This window comes from Symphalangus syndactylus, chromosome 10 (assembly GCF_028878055.3).
Source record: "Symphalangus syndactylus isolate Jambi chromosome 10, NHGRI_mSymSyn1-v2.1_pri, whole genome shotgun sequence".
NCBI lineage: Eukaryota > Metazoa > Chordata > Mammalia > Primates > Hylobatidae > Symphalangus > Symphalangus syndactylus.
In genome coordinates, this window is record NC_072432.2 from 60,985,537 (window position 1) to 61,010,458 (window position 24,922).

The window sequence follows — 24,922 nt, forward strand, 5'->3', positions numbered from 1 at the left end:
GTTGCTTACATTTTTACAAGGGAGATATATTAACAGAAAAATACTTTGATGTAGTTTTTTAAAACCTTCTCCAAGAACAATATATGCAAAGCCTTCACAATGACGACAACTTATATTTGCAAAGAGCTTCACAGCTTTATTTTCCCCATTAACTTATTCAGTCTTCACAGCCCTGTGAGGTTGGGAAGATAGATCTTAGTATTTATTGTCAAAGATAAACAACCATCCGTTAACGCGGTGAAAACAGATTTTATTCAAACTACTGAGAGTAAGAGAAGGAGCAGAGCTCAATTCTGATTTGTGCAGAGATGACTGGGCGTTTTAAAGGGGAAGATGCGAGAGGAGGGAGGAGGAGCGAGTGGGACTCTGGTGAAGCCTTACAAAGGGTTGGTGGGCGTCACCATGATTAGGCCAGCTGCATGTGCTAGCTGGCTATTAACACCAGTTAGGAGCCAGGGCCCTATCCTTCCTGATAATTACATTTCAAAGGAATGGCTTTCAGATCCTTGAGAGAGACACTCCTGACTTTCAGGAGATACACATACAGCTCAAAGAGCAGAGAAAGAATTCACAATTGTAAGCCCTGTTTGGTAAATGCTCTAAGAAAGGAGGTCAGAGGTCTATCTTCAGGTGTTGGCTGGAACAAACAGCAAATTCTTTTCACAGCCCTGAGCTTTTCCAGACAGGAACTTAAAAGAAGTCTAGGTTGTCCCAGGGACACAACCTTAGTCTGCTAGAAGCCGTGTTAAAGTTTGGTCAAGTCTGTTCGTGCAGAGGTTTGAAAGAAGCGTTTGTGCTGAAGGTTTTTGGCATTCTGAGTACCCTTTTTTCAGCTTAAAAAACTAGTTCTCGGCCGGGCACAGTGGCTCATGCCTGTAATGCCAGCACTTTGGGAGGCCGAGGCGGGTGGATCACCTGAGGTCAGGAGTTCGAGACCAGCCTGGCCAACATGGTGAAACCCCCGTCTCTACCAAAAATACAAAAATTAGCCGGGCATGGTGGTGGGCGCCTGTAGTCCCAGCTATTCAGGAGGCTGAGGCAGGAGAATCGCTTGAACCCAGGAGGCGGAGGTTGCAGTGAGCCGAGATTGTGCCATTGCACTCCACCCTGAGCAACAGAGCAAGACTCCATCTCAAAAAACAAAACAAAACAAAAACGAAAAAAAAAAAAAAACACAAGAAAACTAGTTCTCAGAGAATTTACATGATGTGGCAGCTGGGAGGTGTGACACACAGATCTCCCTTCCAGGAGGATCTTGCCATTCCACCACCAGGAGGGCAGCAGCTCCCAGCCACCAGCTGCAGCATCATCAAACCCCACCTCAGCGTTTGAGCAGAAGCCAAGTTCTTCCTGGGTAGTTTTCAGCCTACAGCCTCCCCAGGTGCTAGGAAGTACGAGGTCAGCCCATTTCTGCCCAGCCTGGGACTCTTCTAATGGGCAACTTCTGCTCCAAAGTACTAGGTTAGCTGCATCTTTGTCAGATCTGCAACACAGTTGCAGGCTCTCCTTGTCCAACCCTCTTGCCTCCCTCTTCCCCTTTTACAAGCATCCTCCTAAGAAACCTCTTCATCTCAGTATCTGCTTCATGGGGTACCTGAGCATGTAGCTTGCCAAAAACTACATTCACAGCTAACATATGCTCAAACCAGTTTCTGAATCCCATTAAAATGTAAGCCCTGTTAGAAATATTTGCATTTTAACCAGATTCAAGGTGTTTAGCTAAAGAAAAGGCATTCTAAAAGCGGGAATGGCAGAATGAGCTGAAGGGTAACAAGGATGTGAGGGGAACTGGGGAGGGGTTGGGCCCTCAGGGCCTCCCTTCAATGACTGGAATCACACTACATGGCCTTTTAGCTTCATCCAGAAGGTTGGGAATACAAGCAGAGGCAAGGCCAGAACACTAACACAGTACTGTAGACAAATTCCTATTCCCGCGTTTCTTACATTACATGGTAATTGATATGTCTGCCTCTCTCATTAGATTATGAGCTTCTTGAAGGTAAGAACTGTGCTTTAATTCCTTTTGGCATTCTCAGTGCCTAGGACATGACTCTGTGCATCATGCTAGTTCAGTAATAGTTGAATAAATAATTGAGTCTTAGCAGGAAGAGAGAAAAAAATGGGATGATAATTGTTACAGCCAGTATTTACTGAGCACATATCAGCCACTGTTCCAAATGCGTTATCGTATATCATCATATTTAAATACACAGTAACCCCACTAGGCAGTGGAGCAGGTGGTGTTGCCCAGGAAGCAGACTCTGAAACAAGGTTTAGGGTACACTGTGTTTATTAGGGAATACCCTTGGGATCAACACCCAAAAACAGAGAGGGAAAAGAAGTAAGGTTGGGCTAGGTGCGGTGGCTAATGCCTATAATCCCAGCACATTGGGTGGTTGAAGCCAGACGATCACCTGCGCACAGGAGTTCAAGACCACCCTAGGCAACATAGAGAGACCTCATCCCTACAAAAAAATTTTTTTTAATTAGCAGGCATAGTGGCACATGCCTATGGTCCCAGCTACTCAGGAGGCTGAGGTGGGAGGATCATTGGAGCCTGGGAGGTCAAGGATACAGTGAGTGGTGATTGCACCACTGCATTCTGTCACCAGGTGACAGAGCTAGACCTTGTCTCAAAAAAAAAAAAAAAAAAAAAGGAAAAGGAAAGGAAAAGAAAGAAGTGAGATTGGACAGATTCATCTGGGTTGTCCTGTGTGGGCACCAAAGTGACCAGGACTTTATACCTCCTCCAACTCAGTCATTAGATGTGAGCCCTCCTTGGGTGAGGCGGTACTCTGCCACTAAGGCAGTCCCCAGAGGGGCTGTCCACAGAAGGCTGCCTGCCAAGGGCACTCCCAGAGGCTGGGGCATCTGCAGCACACTACTGTGTCCCTCACAAGTAGCTGTTATTAGTTCCTTTATGCAAATGAAGAAACTGAGGCACAAACACTTTAGTTAACACCTCACCAGGTCAAACAGTGAGTGGCCAAACCAGGATTCAAGGACTGGCCTTCTGGTGCAGAGCCTATGCCCATCACTACATCTTACTCTCAAACAGGTACAGGCAATTGTAGCAATGGGCAATGGCCTCCCAGAAGCCCTGTTAATGATCTGAAATCCTAACTCTGGAGAGCATTAATTTGTCCTCACATGTGTGTTTACCTTTACAAACTATGACTCACTGCAACCAAGAATGGAAAAAAACATTGTCAGGTGTGATCCACGTAGAAAAATGTTGACACACATTTTTACCCAGCATTATGCCAGGCACCCCTAGGATATAAAGGAAGGAGAATGTATGGTCTCTTCTCATGAGAAGCTTAGAGTTTAGGCAAGGGGATAAACCACAGACATGTGAAATATTTATTGGACAAACCTCAGAGCAGTAAATGAGTAAGTGTGAGATGATTGCTATGTTGAATAATAGTAAAATAGCAAAGGGCAAGCAAGCCTTTAACAAAACGGTTGTCTGGGGTTGCAAGTTCCACCCCCACTAACACTGAATTCCAACACGGTGAGTATTGGAACCCAGAATGATCAAGCACAAACTGTCACCAAAGTGTAAAAAGAACTACACATACAGGAGCTGGGAAGACCCACAGGCTTGAGTACCGAGAGGTCCGGGGCAAATTAAAATCTCCAGCCCTTGAGGAATACCTGTATTCTCTGCCACTATACTACCTTGGATTTTTACATTTGTGTCCTATTTTGGCTTCTGAGAAAAAATATTTTAACTCTAAATCTTAGCCACTTTTCGTTTCTATGGGTGAGAGCACCTAAACATTGAACAAAAGAATACTGTGATTTATTTTCCTGGTATTATGAGAATTTTCTTTATAAGAATTTTTATTATTTAATTCAATCAACAACTATTTGGTAATATCATCAACTTCTGGATAATAGCTTAGCGTTGTGGTTAACAGGATAATGTTTGGCAGAGAAATTTCATTTGAATTATGGCCCTGCTACTTGCTAGACCTGTGTCAAGGTACTTATCTTCTCTAATCCTTAGTTTCTTCATATGTAAAATTGGACTAATAGTAGTACCTGTCTAATAGCAGTGTGGTGAGGAGAAATTCATTTATGTAAGGTGCCTGAAACATATTAAGTGGCCAGCAAAGTTACTTGTTGCCAGTAATAGCAACAGCAGCATGAGGAGTATGGGCCAGATAATGTGCTGGGTGCTTGGCAGTCAACAAAGAACCAAAGAGATAAAAGGCCCTGCTGTTCCAGAGCGAACAGGTAAGGTTAACGGATAAGTGGGACATACAAGCAAGATATTAATTTCTAGGATAAGAAAAAATGTAGGGTTTTATGGAAACATGTAACACAAGGATGAGGAAAGTCAGGGAGTTCCAGAAAGATTTCTTGGAAGAAAAAATTCTCACAACCTTATAACATTTTATTTATTTATTTATTTGGTGGTGTTGTGATTGAGATGGAGTCTCACTCTGTCACCCAGGCTGGAGTGCAGTGGTGTGATCTCGGCTCACTACAACTCTGCCTCCTGGGTTCAAGCAATTCTCCTGTCTCGGCGTGAGGTATCCGCCACCATGCCCAGCTAATTTTTTTATTTTTAGTAGAGATGGGTTTTCGCCATGTTGGCCAGTCTGGTCTCAAATTCCTGACCTCAGGTGATCCACCCGCTTTGGCCTCACAAAGTGCTAGGATTATAGGCGTGAGCCATCGCATCCAGCCTGAACATTTTATTATTTGCCATGAATTTTTGGGTTCTGCTGCTAGACTGTAAGTTCCTTGAGGGCCGGGGTAGGGTTTGTTGTGTTTGGCATTCCATAGCAACAGAAGTGTGGTGCCTGACACACAAAGCATTCAAATATCTGATGGGTGAATGAGTAAGTCAATGAAGGGAGTCCTAAGGTAGTAAGTAGGTTTGCCAGATGAGGGTGACAAGGTGTTCTAGCCAGAGGAAATGGTGTGCATCAAGGCACTGAAGTGAACAAAAGCATGGTGAGTGGGGTGTTATCAAACAGAACTGGGGTCCACCCACCTGGCCCAGGAAGACCAGATAGCCACACTGAAGTTTGCAGCAGGAGAAAGGAAAACATTTATTTGCAGGGCACCAAAGAAGAAGGATCAGGCAGCTAAGACTTAAATCTCAATTTCCCAGATGGCTTACAGGTAAGAGTTTTTAAAGGCAGAAAGGCAGAGGTTACAGGCGAAGTCAGAAATCAATACATGGAGACTATACAATGGTTTGACCTAAAAAGGCAAGGCATCTCGAAGTGGGGGTGGATTCAAAGATTTTCTAGTGTGCGATTGGTTAAGGAGATGACGTGTTGTCTAAACATTTGAAATCTATAGAAAAAAAATGTAATCTCTGGCTCATGGGCATGACCTCCAGGCCTCTCAGGAAGAAATTTAGAACAAAGAACGGTGGTCAGAGTTCAGTCCTCAGCTCCCCCTTATCTGATGTCTATGTGCTAGCGCATCCGTTTGGTAGGGGTTCAGGTTTCTGGAAAACTCAGGGATATATATTAAGATGTTATCTGTAGTTTCTATAGGAGAACCAAACATCCCATGATTCTAACTTACTTGGCTATTGTTTTGAGCCACTACTTGTTGCTTATCACATTTCTCTTCTACTTCTCAGGGCTAGCCAGATGCCTGGAATTTCTCTTGGAAGAACTCAAGATTTTTTAATTTCCATGTTTGGGAGTAGGGAACAGGCCCCTAAGAGGGGTCTCTGACTCATCTCAGGATGTAGTGGGCCTGGGAAATACATGGATGTGGATGCCATGAAACAAGGCTGAAAAAGGAGCCGGGAACAAATCAAGTTGGGTCTTGTAAGCCACAGTATGAAGTTTGAACTTGATGCTAAGGTGCAGTGAGAGCCATGAGGAATTTTAATTAGAGGAAGCATATAACCAGCATGTGTGTTTTAAAGTTCATTCTTTATTCTGTTAATACACTAATAATTCAAATCAATTTTAGGAAAAAAAGGAAACTACAGATAGGTATAACTTTTAAAAAAATCACTTGTAATCTCACCAGAGATAATCACCATTTGACCATAAATAACAAGCAATCTGTCTCACTTATCTATTACTGTTTAACAACCCTCCCCCAAAACCTCGTGGCTTAAAACAATAATTTGTTATTTCTAGTGAGTCTGTGGGTTGATTGGGATCGACTGAGTAGTTCCTCTGTTTTCTGTGGTGTAGCTGAGGATACACCCACATTCAGCTGGGAGCTTAACTAAGGCTGGAACATCCAAGATAATCTCTCATCCTCAAGAGTCTCTCTCCACATGGCCTCTCATCTTTCAGTAATCCAGCTGAGCTTCTTTGCAGCATGGTGGCTAGCTTTCAAAAAGGATAAAAGGAAAGCTGCCAGTCTCTTAAAGCCTAGGCTTGGACATATACTGAATTTCTTCTGCTGCACTTCAGTAAGCAAAGCCATTCATAAGGCCAGCCAAAACTCAAGAGAAACAGACTCCACTTGTGGATGGGAAGAGCAGCATGTAGGCACAGGGATGGAAAGACTGACTGGCCATCCTACTGGGAAATTATCTACCACACAATTTGATTTGCTAAACACAAAGTAAGTTATTGACCATTTCTGGTAGTAAATAGTTAGGAAAACTGAATTCCAGTAACAAATGCCAAATACCTTGTCCTTGTCCATATATGAATCTAAGTGGGTTGTCTAAATAAGCTGACAATTTGCATGTGTGATGAGGGAGGAGGGAGGTGGGAGGTAGCGGGAACACCATATTGAAACCTAGTGTTGAAATGAAAGAAATTGTAAAAAAGAAAAAGGCAGACTCCAGACAAAGAAAATGGTTAAAATTGTCACGAGGAGTGTTCTGCAGCCAATGCCTCTCTACAGTTAACCTGAGTATGTATTAATCCTGAGTGTGACAGGTAATTAAAACACATTATTTGTCTAACCACACTTCTTGGGAGGAGGAAACAGTAGCAGAGCCAAACAGATGAAGACCCAGGACCTAGGCACAATACTTCACCATGTACAACAGCAAAGTGCCTGCACCACATCCTAGAAAATGACAGGATCAAAACCTGAAAGATCAAATCTCTTGCCAAGTCAAGGGGGGTAAGGATGAGGCCAAAATTGTAGCTTTCTCCTCACCCTCTGCTCTGAAAAGGGCAGGGGCTTCTCAATTTTATTCATCACAGTCATGGGAAAGCCACCTGGTTGAATGGCACAGGAGGGAATAACCAGGCTCCTAGACTTGTCTGTGAGCCTCCTAATAATGCCCAAAGAGAAAGGATAGCACTTCTCAATTTTCACCTCTTCCTCATCCACACTTCCACTGCCGTAGTTCAGTCAGACTGGTCTCCATGCTACTCCTCTATATTGCCCAGCTCATCTTCTGTATAGCTACCAGAGTTCTCTTTCTCAATACACATTTTTTAAGGTCTAGGAAATGACAAGAAAAAAAGGCCAGAGACAGGTGCAGTGTTCAGATTAGACAGAGACTTGTATGTCATGAATAGATTTTTCTCCTGATTGTGGGTGACCTACTGAACAATTTTTCAGGAGACAGTTAAAATTTTATTTTAAAAGGATATGTAGACAGGAAGGCAGAGACCAGGAGTAAGCCTGGAAGCTGAGGGATCACAAATATATTACAGTACCTCTGCTGATAAAGAGTACAGGTTTAAACCATGCCAATGGCAGAAAAAGAGGGGACGGAGAGATATAAACAGTGTAAACGAAATCATATAAATGATAGAGGCTGGTGACCTCCATAAACAGGCAAAAGGAGATGAGCATATCACCTAAGTTTCCAACATGAATAGATGGAATTATTCGCTGAGAAAGACATAAAGAAACAGCAGGTTTGGGAGTAATCAGAAACCTCCAAGTGGCATGGCAACCCATGTGAATAAACAGGTTGCAAGCTCAGCAGAGAGGTCTAGACTAAATACACTGAAAACCGGAGGGGGAAGAGATGAAGCCACAAAGATACTTACCCAGGAAGAATATCCAGTAAGAAAAGCAATACAATCCTGCAGGAGCTAAAGAGAGTCTTGAGATTTGGTAAGCCACAAAGAACTTTTACATCTCAACAAATCAAAATCTGAAAGCAGAATATACTGCCCACTATTTACTCATATTACTTAGTAAGAGAGGAAAGGTCATCCTCAAGTAGAGATTCTCAACTAGGAGGGTAAGAAAACATACCCCATATCCAGAGAAGAGGTGTTACATGAAAACCGTATTCAGTGTACCTGATTTTCTAACTAGAGAAAACAAAGGTCTACAAAAATCAAACTAGACAGATGGGGAACCTATTGGGTCGGGCAGGGGAAAGGACCACCACTTACAAAACAGCCTGATACTTTTGAGGTCCACAAGAGCCAGAAGCTGGCAGGGCCCTATCACAGCCAACACCCCATACTTATTAACCAAACAACTGATTAAAACTTGATTTGTCTCCTGAAAGATCGTTCTTATCTGCCAACCTGAGCATTCTGGTCTACTTAATACCTGTTGCCTCTCACTGTAAATTAACAGGCATTCTGGTAATATACCAGTCTCTGAGAGCATACTTAATGAGTCCATCCCACAAAGAGGTCAATTCTCAAATGACAGATTCTCTTTCAGTATCTCCAAGGCACAGTGCCAAACCTAGAGAACTTCTGCTAGCCAGTTAGAAGGCTCACTCTGGAATCACTGTAGCCTCACCTAAAGTCTTCTCATTAAAATACATCCAGCGCTTTTAACAGATTAAAAATTAAGATGTGATCCCAAACAAGGAGAATTCATTAATTTATTTTGAATTACAATCTATTATCACTTCAAAAAGAGCCACTTCAGGAAACATCCAACGGATGTTGAGTTACCAGTAAAAATGTAAGTCATCAATGTATGATTTATACTACAGAATACACAATAAATTATATTTACATGCAATGACTAGACTATCACACACAAGGTAAAAAAATACAGTATTTTATGTACATTTTAAAAGATTTACATGTTCATATACAATTTATAAAGTTAAAAATTCTCTGTACAAAATCTTACATGTACAGAGTTTATATAAGCCCCATTCTTATGGCTGTATCACCACACAGATTTGCTTAAAACCATAATACTACAAACACTCGGGTTCTTCATATTCAATCTTGGCACCCATATAGCAATACATTATTTTGAAATGTAAATTACAAAGGAAATAAAACGTAATCATGCAGACATTTTTTAATATAAGAAAATGAGATAAAATATACTACCAGATCAACATTTATCAATTCCATAGATACTGAGTTTTCAACTTACTGCACTGTTTTCATACAAGTACATGCAAAACTAGCAGATTATGGATTTTTAAAGTAATATTAAAATAATACCATAGTTTGACAATACTTGGGCAATAGGAATGAAACTAAGAGCCCTAGCCTAATTATTTCTGCCTTAGCAGAAATCTCAATTAAGACATTACATACTATAAAAATCACAGAAATGTCAATATTATAATTCCCAAATTTATAAGATCTGCATCACATCAAATAGACACTGATCATTTAAAAAACAAAACAAAAATGTGTTTGACATTTAAGAGCATATTCACTCTTCTGAGAAGGGGAGAGGGGGAAATCTGTGATAAACCATTAAGGATTATCCACTGTCCCTGCTAAGGAAGCACTTGCATACTTCCAATCTGCTTAAATAAAGACATCTGAAGGTTTTATAAAATGTTTAAGATACGCTACACTAGTTATTTTTAAAAATCTTGAAAAGTAACAAATTGAAGGTATCAGCACCTTCCCTCCTCCCCAAAGTAGCTAAAGATCAATGAGAAAAATAAAGTGCCAATGTCTAAAGTACTGTTAATGGTTTAAGAGGCACTACCCCATTTGATGGCTTAGGATAAATATGAAAATAGGCCAGATCTGATCTGAATAACAAATAGAAGGTAGGTATTCCAGTATATTTAATTCCTGACTAGATGGGGGCTAAACCAGAAAACTACCTATTCCCCCATTTATTGCTTTGAAACCTGTACATATAAATTCTGACAGAACAATCAGATTTCTAAGATGGAAAGCACAGTGTTTGTGCCACTTTGAAGTTGAAAAAGAAGGTGCACTCTTGATCACCGGGAGGAGAGCTGCTAAGACTCTCCTCTCCACAACTCATATCTTCACAAGAGTCCTCACTAAAGAGAAAAAGAGACAAAAAAGAGGATACCATTACTTAAAACACACTTAAATGTTTTATAGCCAAAATAAAGCTGCTATATGAGTATCTCTAGTGAGGATTTTTATATTCAAAATTTATGCTTTACAGAGACAAAATTTATAAGGACTTCCTAAATGAAGTCTATAGTAATCTCATTGGAAAATATAGATTTTTTTGGCTGGGTGCAGTGGCTCATCCCTGTCATCCCAGCACTTTGGGAGGCCAAAGTGTGCAGATAGCTTAATCCCAGGAGTTCAAGACCAGCCTGGGCAACATAATGACAAAATCCCATCTCTACAAGAAATATTTATACAAAAATTAGCCGGGCATGGTGGCACATGCAATAAAAAAAAAAGAAAGAAAATATAGGTTTTCTTAAGTTTAAACAAGTTATTATTTGCCAAACTATTATTCTTGTACCAATTAATAACTATCAGCAACTAATTGTAGCATTCTAAGTATTTTAAATCCAATAATGAAGACTGAAGAGAACATGCCTCCTAGCACATGGTCTACTTAGATGTGTTTCTTGCATCCGTGATTTATTATACCCCTTACACTCTCGAATATCAAAGTAAACTAACAAGCTATGAAAATGAAACTTCTAGCCCTTTATCTCTACAGCAACAAACAAACAAATTTAGCAAAGTTATTCACTTTACAAACAAAGTAATCAAATTCTGAATAAGACAACACCAACTGACAAACCTCTGAGAACATACACAGAAGTCTTCCCCATTAGTGGTGGTGATTCCCTTTATTTTCCAGGCACCTACCCCTCAATGTCTTCACTACAGCACAGTATTAGGAATTCATACTAACATTATAAAGCCCAGAATTCTTTTTCAGTTTTGTTTTTTTGGGGTTTTTTAGCTGTATTTCAAGAGCAAGGGAAAACAGGAGAAAGATGGAAAACAACCAGTTTAAAAAGGGAAAAGAGGCCGAGTGCAGTGGCTCACACCTGTAATCTCAGCACTTTGGGAGGCTGAGGCAGGAGGATCACTTGAGCCTAGGAGCGTGGAAGACCAGCCCTGGGCAACATCACGAGACCCCATCTCTACTCAAAAAAAAGACAAAAAAGAAAAAACTAAAAAAAATGTAGAGGACCTTATAAATCATTACATACTAAAATACTACTTCTGGTTAATTTGCTTACCTGAAGAGTGGGGGCTTTAATTCTTAGCTCTTAGTGTAGGGGCTTGCTTTCTCTGATGTCTTACACTATTCCACAGTTCTAAGTATAATAAACTCAGTAATATTTAGTCTAGGGAAGTTTAATTAGTCAAGGAACCTGCCTACCTTTCACTTTCATCAAAACAACCCCCCTCAGGTATCGTTGGCAGCTCAGGAACGCTATAGTAGCTGTTGTGGAGGTTCTGGGCTGTGCGCCTTGAAACGATCCAAACCAACTTCTTAAGATCTGGTTTGCAACATTCAGGAGAAGAATACTCGGCTAGGCATTTAGAAACCAACTCTCTCCAGTAAAAGAACTCGGTGTCATTAATCTGAAAAAAAAATATTTTAAGAGGTTATGGCAATGTCTCCCAAATCTTGCTGCACCTTGGAATCACTAGGTGAGCTATGAAAAAAAAATATATATATACAAAGATGCCTGGCTCCCACTACCCACTTCCACCCCTGGTATTCTGATTTAATTGACAAGGAGTACAACATGGGCATCAAGAGTTTTCTAAGTTCCCTAGGTGATTGTAATGTGCAGCCAAACTTTCAAAATTTGGGAACCACTGGTTTAGGAGAGGAGCACCGTAAGTATAAAACTACATAGGATTCAATACACAGAAAGCTTTGCCTATTCTAAGAAAACACTGACCTAAAAACACTCTGGGTCTGTTAATAAGTCAGCTATCAAGTATAGTCCTTAGTCTCAATGCAAAGGAATTTAACATTCCTTTTGTTACAGAAACCAATTTGGGTTCCTGCAACAAGGCATTGTTTGTATTGCTGCTAATACACACTTATAACACCAGATACAAAACTAAAGAAGTTAGTGATATAAGAGAAGAGGAATTTCCCAAAAAGGACATAGTTCCACCACCACTGGGGAGTGCTCCAGTTTACTTCTTTTTTGTTTTTCTTTTTATGTATTTTTTTTCCCTCCTCCTTCGGAATGCCTTCAGTGTATTTCAACGAATCAATTTTCACTGAAGATGGTTCCAGATATCACTATCAATAAAAAGTTCAGATAAAAACTAATAAAATCATAATTAAAGCGAAAAGTTATCTGTTACAAACAAAATGCCTCACATGTACATATTTTCACCAGAAAACAAAAGATCTATCTATTTTCTTGGCCTCCCATTTTCACCTATCTAGCTACATCTTAACCCACTTGTAATCTGGTTTCTACCACTTCCTTCTCACTGCTCTACTTACATTACCTCTGACACATCCAATGACCTTCAATTTGCATTATATTTGATCTCTTATAAAAATTCAGTATTCTTGACCACCTCCTTAAAAACCTCCTTCCAGTCTGACAGTGCTTCTACTTGTGGGGATGTACCTTTCTTCACTTGGCTCCTAATGTTGTGGGGAAAGGCCAACGCTGAAAACTCCAGAGCTTCAACTGACCCCTACAAAAAGGATTCCACAAGCTTCTTACAGTTTCAACTATTGCTTCTTCATGAGAAATTCCAAACCTCAATCTCCAACTATAGTTTATCTTCTTATTCCAAAATGCCAAACACCTACTAGACACCTACCTGTGTACACAAGCATCTAAAATCATACTGCTCTCATCACAAATTAACTTCTCCCAAATTTCCTGCCAATTATGCTAACATTATATCCACCATTAGGTACAAATCTTGGTCATTCAAGACTCCTTGCCTCATTTCCATGCTTGGCTTCCAAAACCACTGTTTGAGTTGGACAACCTTACTCCTGCTTGTGACTACCACCTAGACATTGTACCTGCAAGTCTACCCTAAAATGACTTTTGTATCTGTCTAGTCCACCAATTTCTTGACCATAAGCCTTTGCTGAAACTTTCACTGTCAAAGATTCTTTTGCTCCAAGCAGGCTCCCAGTCATAGTGCTTCTCCTAGTCTGCCCTATTTCTTTGCTTAAAAAAAACCCAAAGTAAGCCGGTCACGATGGCTCATGCCTGTAATCCCAGCACTTTGGGTGGCCGAGGCAAGTGGGATCACTTGAGGTCAGGAGTTCAAGATCAGCCTGGCCAACATGGCGAAACCCCATCTCTACCAAAAATTTAAAAATTAGCCTGGCATGGTGGTGAGCACCTGTAGCCCCAGCTACTCAGGAGGCTGACGCAGGAGAATCACTTGAACCCGAGAGGCTGAGGCTGCGGTGAGCCGAGATCGTGCCACTGCACTCCAGCTTGGGCAACAGAGCAAGACTCTGTCTCAAAAAATAAAAAAATAAAAAAAATCCCAAAGTACTCTCTATATTCACTATTACCTGGCACCAAGACACAATAACAAACGACAGAACATACAACTTCATGTTAAGTTCCTTATTTCCCCAACTAGACTGAGCGTTTTAAGAAAAGGACTGTGCTTTTGTTTTATACCTCTTTGTGACGGTAAGACTTACTTTTACTTAGCTGGCCTAAAGGATTTGAAAAGACATTGGGGTTTAAAACATCAACATTGCTGGTGTTATTTGATGCTGCTGCTAATGGGATGACAGTTCAGTCCTACAGGTGTGATGGGATCCCATCCTATCCCATTAGTGTTTGTTCTGAGTCTACTACCTAGTATGCATTTTAGAACAATGCATATGTGGCAGTGTAACAGCTGTACCATCATATGGCATGATTACTACAGAAGGGGCACCTATATGTGGAAAGAAGCTGGGCTAAGTGACCAAGTTTCCTTCCGGATTAATACTGTCTGGGTCAAAGCTGCATTTTGAGAACTTTAACACTAGAGATATAAGAAAAAAAACGAATGTAAAAGTTAAGAGTCCCATAAAGTATTACTTAATGTTTAAGTCACCACAGAAAGAAATGAAACATCAGGGAAGAAATTTTCTTTAAAGAATAATGACTGTAATTACCTTGGAATGTTTTTTAACTAGCAAGAGAATTTCCAGTAATTCAACAGATTTCAAAGTTTCCACTTCCAAATTGAGAAGGCACAAGGCTAATACAGATGGCTGTAAGAAAAAAAAAAAGAAAAATATTTTTTAAAAATTCAAAATAGAAACTGTGAGATATATATGTAAGCAAGGAAACGACTTACTTTTGCTTTTGAAAAGACAAGTCGGCAGTTGCAAGCTTTCAGCTGAGCTTCTAGTTTATCAAGGCTCAGTATTTCTTTCCTATACAATGCAAAGAACAAAGATTTATTAAACTTCCAAAGATTTAAATGATTTTAAATGATTTTAAGTGATTTTAAAGATTTGCCAGGGCCAGACGCGGTGCCTTGCACCTGTAATCCCACCACTTTGGAAGGCCAAAGCGGGTGGATCACCTAAGGTCGGGAGTTCGAGACCAGCCTGACCAACATGGAAAAACCCCGTCTCTACTAAAAATACAAAATTAGCCAGGTGTGGTGGCACACGCCTGTAATCCCAGCTACTTGGGAGGCTGACGCAGGAGAAATCGCTTGAACCCGGGAAGTGGAGGTTGCAGTGAGTTCAGATCGTGCCATTGCACTCCAGCCTGGGCAACAAGAGCAAAACTCCTTCTCAAAAAAAAAAAGATTTGCCAATAAAGTCCAAGTTGAAAGTTTGAAGAAGGTAAAAATATAAATTTCATTGCCATTCCAATTATTTACTGTTAGCTATAGCAATGTTCAAAGTACAAAATGTATCTTTAATCCCACTGACCTTTCTGAAGTATGACAAAGTATAATAGTATGGTATAAGTGCAAAAAGTTTAAGGCAGTAGTAGCTTCCAATTCATAGTGCAATTTTTCTGAAATTATTTTTTCCATCCGTTTTATGTCAGAAGCAGTACATTTACATTGACTAATCCGGATCACATCATGAATGGATGGAATATTGCAGTCTTCTTCAACTATTCTAGCAGCCAGCAAAAAAGAACAGACTCCAATGCAAGACAAATGTTTAGGTTTCACCTGCGAAAAAAACAACAGGCTTCTTTTAACAACTGTCACTTTGACTTAGCAGATACTTAGAATATTGTAATGATGCTCCTATTCTTAAGACAGAACACAATCAAGTTGTTTCTCTTATATGTACTGGCCCTTTACCCACACTTATACACATTTTCACATTTTAGACCTTCTCAACCTCCCAAAAAAAAAAAAAAAAAGGCAGCAGGGAGCAGTGGCTCATGCCTGTAATCCCAGGACTTTGGGAGGCTGAGGTGGGAGGACTGCTTGAGGCCAGGAGTTTGAGAACACTCTGGCCAACACAGCAAGACTATTCTGGCCAACACAGCAAGCCTCCATCTCTATTAAAAAAAAAAAAAAAAAAAAAATTTTTTTAATTAAAAAAAGTTTTTTGAACCTTTAAATTATGTAAATTCAAATGCAGGTAAAAAATTTCCATGCAAGTTCAAAAGCTAGATTTCTAGCACTAACGTATAATTTGTATTTCAGACTTATGAAATTCATAATACAATCTCCCCCAAAATAAATTAAGCTTTTAAACACCAAAAAAAAATGTACTGGGATATTAAAGTATTTTATACTTATCTTTTTACATAAAAATCTTTAAGAGTCATTCCATATTTCAATGTAATTTTGCCCAAGAGAAATATCACGAGTTGTGCAGAGTGGGACATATGTAAAAGCTGCCATGGACAGATGGCTGCCCTTTTCTTTTCAATGCCCTGAGAAATGACCCAGCAGCTGACAGCAATCCTACTGGCAGAAGATTCCCCACATTTTTCTAGCCATTGCTGGTGACTGTTAATAAAACTGTGGCTCCCTGCTTTGAAGAGACTTCTAGGGAAGGCAGCCGGTCATATTTAATCAACTGTTTTCATTTGTCATGCTTCAGTATTTTAAAAATCTAGGCTTCAAGAGAAGCATTATGGCAGATGAAATCTTACTTTGAGGACTATAAATATATGGCAAATACCTAAAAAATAGTAGTCTCTCTTTTGTCACATATTCAAGAGAAAGTACTTAAGAGGTAAAACCTAAGCCACAACAGAAAAACCTAAGATACAACAATACAATTAATCTTGTAGTCTTATTCTGTAGCATAGCTCAATCCAAGTCTGGAAGCCTCAGAACTGGAGAAGCTGACCTTGCAGTCCCCAGTCCAAGGCCTGAAAGCCCCAGGAAGCCCGCTGATACAAGTTCCAGAGTCCAAAAGACAAAGAACCTGTATGCTGATGTCCAACGATCACAATTCTGATTATAAATTTTTATGTACAGTGGACATTATTACACCCATTCGATAAGTATTTCATGAACCCTGTGTGCTGGGCACTGGGCATAGAAAAAGGAAGACGTATTTATAAAAATGATGAAATACCTTCATAAGAGCCAAGAACCTGTCCAAAATATTGACAGCCAAGACAAAAGTTTCAGTGCAAGATCCAAAGAAGTTGGCTAAACTCCTTAAATCTTCAACTTTGGCATTTCTCAATCCTGGACACAAAGTGTTATCATTCTGCAATAAACACCAAGAACCAAGGTTTACAATTTTCTTAGAACCAGATGAAAAACACATACAGATCCAAAGACTAAGGTTAATTTTTTCCCAAGAATAAGGTTAATTTTTTTCCCTCAATCTTCAAGAATATAGGTGGAAAGAGCGGTATCACTTAACTAAAGCTATACACTTTATCATCTGTAAGACGTAAATCACTGCTTCTTAAAAATACACATCATAAAAGAGCTTCAGCAATTCAATATAAGGTGAACTGTTGGAAGATTTCAGAGAGTTATAGCAAATATATAATTCAATTCCCTTGGACTGGAGAGAGAGGGTTCTTTTGTTTGCTTTTCTAAAGTCATTTAAGATCCTACTATAAATATGTATTTCACAGGCAGAGGGTGTTTGCACAAATGAACTGCTCAATTCACCAGGAGTCTCCCATCCTGAAGCTGCAGGCTGGAGTACGTGGGGGCGGCGAGGAGTGTGCCACATTAAAAACAACAACAAAAAAAACCCCGCTTCTCTAAAGTATCACTCTCATTCTTGCTAAGAAACAAAAGCATGAACCTGTAATAAGGTTTATCTTGGTACTCCAGAAAGAACAACTTTGATCTTAAAAAATTTTGCAGGCTTTAGTCATGATTCAACGCGGGGGGGAGGTTACCTCCTCCAAGCCCCATCAGCTGCTTGAGCAAGTTATCTTTTCTGCCAACTTACCTCCGGGGTAGCCTCAATCAAACTCAGCCCTTTTTCTCGAGGTTGGAATCTCTCTTCTTGTTCCAGGTAGAGGTTCAACAATCCGAGGAGGTGGACCCCTTCATGACCTGCCAAGTGCTCTGCCCCCAAATCCTTCATCTGCAGTAAAGACACCACACAGACAATGTAATCTGGGGGTAAGAGGGGTGGGGAAGCGGGAGAAAGGGCTGAGGCCAGTACCTCCAGCAAGGATCGCCCTAGCACACCCCGACAAGGAGCGGGTGAAGGGACCAGTCACGTCCGCCAGAGCCCCAGGGCAATCCCCACCACGGCCACGGAGGTGTGGCAGGGGGAGGAGCCGTGGTCAGGTCCGCCGGCCAGCGCTGGGTAAGACCGGCCAGCCCTTGGCGTTTCACAAACAGGAAACTGTCCGCGGGCGCCGGCGTCCCCTCGGTCTGCCCCACCTGAAGTCGCGCCGGGGAGGGCCTTCTGCCCAGGGGACTGCAGTGTGGCCAGCGACTGCAGCGGGTCCCGGGGATGGGGCGTTGCACAATAGGGGGGAGGGGAGGGAGAGTCTCGCGACTGAACAAAGAAGCGGAGGGAGGAGACTCCCGAGCCCCGCCCGCCCGGGGCGCCCAGCTGTAGAAGCCCCTCTCGGAGAGTCCCGCCCCCAGCTTTTCCCGTCCGCTGCGGCAGCGCCGATTCCGGACTTACCCGAGAGGCGGACACCCCTGTCCCAGGAGCCGTGGGGTGGCGCGGCACACCCGGCTGCGGTCCGGGGAGAGAAGTCCAGTCCAGCCCGCCCAGCGCCCGTACGGACAACACCCGTCCACCCACTGATGCCGGGGCCCCGCAACTCTGCAGAGCCCCGGGGCTGTCAATTCGAGAAGCACCACCCCAGCAAGTCCCCGTGACAACACAAGCGGGGGCGGGGGGCACCGAGGCGGAGACTGCCCTTAGCCTAGTCACCCCCTCCGTCCACCCCACCAGCATCTATCTGTCTATCGCGGGCGCCAACTCCCCCCGGGGCTGGGGCTGAGGGGGGCACCCTGGTCGCTCCAGCGGATGAGGGGCAGGCAGCACCGAGGCACTCGGATGGTACCAACCTCCCCAAAGCCCGCAGTCCCCACCACGAACAAAGAAACCCACGGCGGCCCTGGGTGGGCCCACTCACCGTGCCGGAGACGCTCCTCCACCAGCCCGCGACCTCGCGGTCCGCAGGGACTGGGCGCAGCGAAGGCTTCCAAACCTGTCTCGCAGGTCGGGGACCCACCGCCTCAGCGGTGCCCCCGGCCCGGCATCCGACCCTTCCTCCCAGGCACCGCCGCCTCGGCCTTACAGCCCCGGCTCCATCCCGCTCCCCGCGCGCCCACCCTCCGCCGGGGCGCAACGCCGGCCGCCGGAGACCAGCCCTCCGCCGCGGAAGACCAGCCTACCGCCGCACCCCCACCGCCTCAGCGGAGGCCTCCCCGAGCCCCCTGTTTTTGTTAAGAGTTTCGACGCCCCCAAGGGGGCGGGGCACGTGACTTCCCGCGGAGGGATCCTGCACTTCCTCCACGGACTTTAAAAAAGAGTCCCGCCCCTAAGCCGCCGTCTCCAGCCTCTGTCGCGGCCTCCCTAGCTCTCCTTGGCTTTGCCGAGCCAGTCCCGCCGCCCGGCGCCAGGGCGGAGGGCGGAATCTGGGCGTCGGGCTTATTCCGCCATTGATCTGGGTTGGGGAACGGGGGGTAAGACAGAGGGGCGGAAGGAGATCCTTTCTGGTCTCATTACGCCTTTTAAAGGTCCCCGATTTGTTTTGTTTTCGCTGTTTTGAAAAGTCCGCCCAAAGTAGCCGGCTCTCTGATTGGATGCGGGTGGGGCGAGGGGAATGCTGAGGACCTGATTCACCCTCGAATCTGGATTGGCTAACTTATCAGTCTTGGAGCCCTCTGATTGGCTTTCTCCGTAGCCTGAGCCTCTCTCTGCCTTGGGGCCTTAGCAACTCCAGGGTCTGGATTGCGCATGCCTGGGTGGGCAGCGGGGAAGGTATTTAGTTACCTGCCCTGCGGGGCTGTGCCTTATCGCCTGGCTGCCTCCGCCCTTCTCGGGGGAATGTCACCCTCGCGGCGCTTCTCCTAAGAGCTAACCTTTGTGACAGCCTTTTCAGCCACGGGAGAGTTTTCTACATTCCTTGTTTATTTTGTCTTGCCGTTCCATTTTGCAATAACCCACCAAATTATTATAACATTGTCGGGGCGTTTACTAAAATATTCAATAAATGCTACAAATTTAGGTATTTGTTTTAAAATTTTCCAATCCAAGAGAAAAAAAAATGGAGAAGAGAGGTGAAACAAGATAGGCAAAAAGTCGAGGGTCGAAGCTGGGCGACGGGTACTCGAGGCTTCATTACAGTATTCTTTCTACTTCTGTGTGTCTTGGAATTTTTCCATAATTTAAAAAAATTCGGGAGGGACTGAAGGAGAGGCTTTTTAATAAAAACTTAGCACGCTGATGAGGGTACGTAAATATCTAATAATTACGGCGTACCTCCAGAGGTTGTAGTGCTGTTGTTTCAGTGAAGACTCCCGGAGCTTCTTGGTCCTTGGTAACCCATAAATTATCATTTATTGTTCATTATAATTAGCGTTGTTATTATAGGCGACACCTCTCCTAGGACGGGACAAAAAGCAAACCAACCAGGTGCCTTAGGCCAGAGACACTTTCACACGGAATATCAATGGGGGATGTGGTTGACTCCCCTGGAACATTTATTTGTTTACTCTCTCCCTCCTAAATTAGAAAATACCATATTCGTGGGTTCTAAACTACATAATCAGATAGCCCCTGGGAACAGATTTCTCTTTCCTGTTCTTCTGTATGTTTTCTGTGAATTATTTTGTTACTTGTGAAATATGGGAAGGCACACAACATAGCTTTGGCAGCGCTCTTCTTTGCAGAACAGCTAAGGAATTTTAAAAGTAGGTCCCTTTGCATATTAGCTCGGACTAAACACAGGCATCTGTTTGGAGCACAGAGCAACTGGGGGAAGGGAACCCAAAAAGCTAACACTTATTTCAGAGAGGTGTGAGCTTGGTGAGCGTTTTGGAAAATAAGATAAAATTAGCACACTAGTTTTAAATGATTTACAGGCTACATAATTTCATCCAATGCTTGTTTTATCTTTTAAATATTAAGTGATAACTTTTATTTGACATAATCATCTTGCTGGAAATCTATGCTGATAAACATAATAGGAACTTGAAACTAACTTGGAGACTAGAGCTAAGATTAAAATTACAGAGATGACAGCTCATTGTACAGCGCATCAAAAGGCTGAGTGAACAGGGCCCACAAACAGAAAGCAGCTCGACCATCACCATCAAGCAGCTTGACTATCCACCATCAGAGAAATGAGAGTTTGTGATCAAAGCATGAAGGAGACTGGGGATGTTTTTTTCAAGTAAGAAGGCAAAGGTAAAAAAGGAACATACGTTATTTTATAAGTGATGTGAAAGAGGAAATGCAAATTTATGTGGTAGAAGACTTTAAAAATAACAGACTATATAAAACAAAAAGGAAAAGATTTAGAAATTGTCTTTTGCTTAGGCTACATAATTTTATCCAATGCTTATCTGATCTTTTAAACATAAATAAGTGATAACTTTTATTTGACATAATCATCTTGCTGCTTAGATCACTAAATGATATGAAGCTATACTAAATGTGTACTCTATATTTCATATTTTATGTGTCCTTTTACAGACAGCCTCTTGAATGATGTGAACAGTGATGGCTTTCTCCGAGAGTAAGACAAGAAAGCTTTGTAAATGGCGTTGAATTTCCTGCTCTTGGCAGGCCCTGCTCAGCACAGAAGAAAAGACTATCAGGTTGTCCAAGATGGAGCCCTTTATCCACGGTAGTCCACTTGTCTCTTTAAGATTAAAGGAAAGCAGTCATTAAAAATACAGATCCAGTAGTTATTAATACAGCATCCTCTTTTTTAAACACCTCATTTTAAGGATGATGATATTCTTGGGAAATGGGCTGGGGGATTATGTAGGTTTTCTCTGTTTACTTTGCAGAAATTTTTGTTTGTTAATATATCTTTCAAAAAAAAATCTCTTCATTGTATTTGTCCTTATCACATTGGCTTACCTTGCTGGAGCTGAAAGTGTTATTTACGAAAAAGACATTATTCCCCTTAGGCTAATCAGGCTTTACACATTAGCCTTTCCCGAGCTTTCTGGAAGGCAAATTTCCTGTATCATGCACACATACAAAATAAGGAAATCAGAAACCTGGCAACCCCCAAGAACTTCCAGACAATTTAAGATACTTGGTTTTCTACAGCACGTGGTAGGGGGTGCAGTGGGGTTGGGTGATACTGTCACCAATAACCCCATGAAGGCCTGATCCTTAGTGACATGTGAGACTGAAACTAAAAGGTGCTCACAGAATGGGTAATAAGCAGGGAGTGCCCACACAGAAACAATGACTACATTCAGTGAATCCCTGACTCCTGACAAGTGTCCTGCAAACCTGCTCACACTTAAGCTTCTACCTTGAAAATAGGGCACTCTCATGGGACAGTTGCAGTGCTTCCCTAAATGACAGACTTCCCTGAACTTCATACGGCATCAAAATTGCTACAACTTTCCAAATATCATCTTTCTCCTCAAAGATATAGTTTTTGACAATAAATCCTAGCTTTTTATTCAATCAAAAGTTAGTGAATACACACTGAGTGCCAGGCATGCTACTAGGCACCAGGGATACAAAAATACATAAATAAAACAAGGCCCCAGAATATACCCTGGTATGTCTGAGGTGTAGGGCAAAAGCACTGGCCATAGATCAAACTGGCTTTGTGTCTCAGCTTTCCTACTCATTAGAGATGGTGCCTTGAATACCTTGAATAATTCCCATGGTCTTGAGCCTCAGCTTTCTAACCTGAGGAAAACAAAAAGCCAGAGGTAGTTGTGTCTGCTTCATATGTGATGACTGAATACAAACATTTGTGAAAGCAACTAGCTATATATTTCTAGGCTGCAGCATGTTGTGACTTCATGAAGGGAAAGGAAGGGATCATCCCTAACCTCATCAAAGAAGTCTGGTGGAAAGCAGCCCTGAAAGGGAAGAACCTGAGGATAAGGATGTGTAAAACTGACATGAGGCCATACTCCCCCTCCCCGTCTACTCATTATTGCTGGGTCTCTGCCTGAGCTGTTTTCTGTCATTAGGCTGAGCACAGTGGTTCACACCTGGAATCCCAGCACTTTGGGAGGCTGAGGTGGGAGGATCACTTGAGCCCAGGAGTTCAAGACCAGCCTGGGCAACATAGTGAGACTTAATCTCTACAGAAAATTTTAAAAATTATCTGGGTGTGGTGGCATGCACCTGTAGTCCCAGCTACATGTGAGCCTGAGGCAAGAAGATTGCTTGAGCCTGAGAGGTCTATGCTACAGTGAGCCATGATCATGTCACTGCACTCTGGCCTGGGCAACAGAGCAAAACTCTGTCTCAGAAAAAAAAAAAAGTGGTTTGCAGCCCCAAACTTCCTGCTTAGATAAGCACTCCTTCACAGAACCTGCAATGGAGACAGGAATACCTCTCCGAGGAAGAGGAACAGGGATGGTATAGCATAGTAGCACAGGGTGCCACTTGAAGTGATGCAGATTTTTCAACCAAGAGCTCATTTTTAAATCAGAACCTGGAAGAATGAGATGATTTATATAGCAGATGATTAATCCTTTTCTTCAAGCAATCAGCAGAATAAGTCAGTGAGGCATCTCATATATTCTTCTTTCTGGGTTTCCCACAAACAAGATCACCTCAAATTTGAAATCAACGTTTTACAATCCATGTACTATATATTTTGTTGCTTTTGTTGTTAATGCTAGAAGCATGCCCTGTTTTTTTGGAAGTGTGTTTATGCAAGGGTTGGCCATATTCATAAACATTCATAGTGTTTATCTATGTAGGGTTGGCTTTGGAATTGTGGAAATTATCCACACTGTAGACACCATCTGAATGACTACAGCAAGAGGACCAGTTTTTCCAGCCAGCCAGTTTAGTCCCTCCCAGTTCTACTAGCCTGCAAGAGAGTTAGCCTTGTAGGAACTATCTCTGCAACCTGAGAACTTGAGAACTAAATGCTCGGTTGATTCTGAAGCCTGATTCAGTACTTTGTTATCCAGTGCTCTCTCTTTTACACGAAGAATCAACTGAAATAAACGAAGTAGCTTTGACATGATGTGAAAAGGCTGGCAAAGGAGAGTGAACTGAGAATTCGGCAATGCCTGAAATCAGAACTAATCATCTCAAAATCATCTTAAAATATATTTTAAGTGGCTCAGGCTACATTCTGGAAAATTGTACATGATTCTTTATGTAACACATTTTCGTTTCATGGTTTGTTTCAAGAACCATGACCTAACTCGGATTTCCTGTCTTTTCTTGACATCACAGTGCTATATGAAGTTGACACTGTCAGCAAAGAGTAACTTAGGATACATCTGTTGAATATATCATCTTATGTCCAAAAGAAGTTTTACTGTCTGTGAGAGTCATGATCTCTTTTTTTTATCTCAAATAAAAAGGCAATTGATGTTTAAAGTGATATGGATAAGTGGTATAAGCTTAAAATTTGCTTCTGTTAACATTTTAAAGTGTTTTCAAAATGAAAGTTTTTTTTTTAACTTTAAAAAGAAAGACTGCTGTTGAAACCCTGTCTCTACTAAAAATACAAAAATTAGCTGGGCGTGGTGGTGCACACCTGTAGTCCCAGCTACTTGGGAGGCTGAGACAGGAGAATCACTTGAACCCGGGAAGTGGAGGTTGCAGTGAGCCGAGATCACGCCATTGCACTCCAGCCTGGCGACAGAGGGAGACTCCGTCTCAGAAAAAAAGGAAGACTGCTTTATATCAAAGATCCTCAGGTCTGTTTAATTACATATATTTTTATGTTTTCAACCACATTCTGAATAAGAAATTGTGGCTACATGCAGAAGTAGAACCAGATTTAAGGTAGTAGGTTTGAAGCTTTACTATTTGGAGGGGTTCTCTCTAGAAAAAAAAGTAGAATTTACAAATACAAAATTAGGTATGAAAGTGAATACTTATTTAAAACAAGACAATTCAAGACAAAGTGTAAATTTTAAACAGTTGTTACATACTCACTGCTCCAGCTATCTACTGCTGTACAATGAATCACCCCAAAACTTAGTGACTCAAAACAACAATAATTTTATTATCATCACCCACAGGTCTGAGCGTTGGTTGAACTCAGCTGGGCAGCCCTTGCTCAGGGTTTCTTATGAAGTTGTAATCAGATGGTAACTGCAGCTAGCATCATCTTGCTGCCACTCACGTGTCTGGAGTTGATGCTGACTGTGGGCTAGGACCTCAGCTGAGGCTGGTGGCTAGAACATTTATATGTGACCACTCCATGTGGTCTTTCCATTTCCTCATGGCATGGTGGCAGGGCCTGAAGAAAATCAGGTGAACACTG

General features: G+C 42.2%; 1 protein-coding gene and 1 long non-coding RNA gene across 5 annotated transcripts; one reads left to right on the forward strand and one right to left on the reverse strand.

Moving 5' to 3' along the window:
* Window positions 1-8,744: 8,744 nt before the first annotated feature.
* On the reverse strand, window positions 8,745-18,928 carry CCNG2 (cyclin G2). Of its 3 annotated transcripts, none has more exons than XM_055297245.2 (8): window positions 18,608-18,928; window positions 17,455-17,592; window positions 16,612-16,749; window positions 14,989-15,239; window positions 14,400-14,478; window positions 14,215-14,313; window positions 11,473-11,678; window positions 8,745-10,150 (listed from the first exon to the last, which is right to left on the reverse strand). In XM_055297245.2, exons 2-8 carry the CDS (start codon window positions 17,590-17,592, stop codon window positions 10,027-10,029), a joined length of 1,035 nt encoding a protein of 344 aa, XP_055153220.1. In that variant the 5' UTR covers window positions 18,608-18,928; the 3' UTR covers window positions 8,745-10,026. The 3 variants fall into 3 exon arrangements, with proteins under 3 accessions (XP_055153220.1, XP_055153219.1, XP_055153221.1); XM_055297244.2 differs by lacking the exon at window positions 18,608-18,928 and adding an exon at window positions 18,148-18,426; XM_055297246.2 differs by lacking the exon at window positions 18,608-18,928 and adding an exon at window positions 17,674-18,089.
* Window positions 18,929-19,157: 229 nt separating this feature from the next.
* On the forward strand, window positions 19,158-24,031 carry LOC134731634 (uncharacterized). Of its 2 annotated transcripts, XR_010114071.1 has the most exons (3): window positions 19,925-20,390; window positions 20,713-20,886; window positions 21,175-21,381. It is a non-coding gene; the product is annotated as an uncharacterized lncRNA (long non-coding RNA). The 2 variants fall into 2 exon arrangements; XR_010114072.1 differs by having other exon boundaries at window positions 19,158-20,886; window positions 21,175-24,031.
* The last annotated feature ends 891 nt before the right edge of the window (window positions 24,032-24,922 follow it).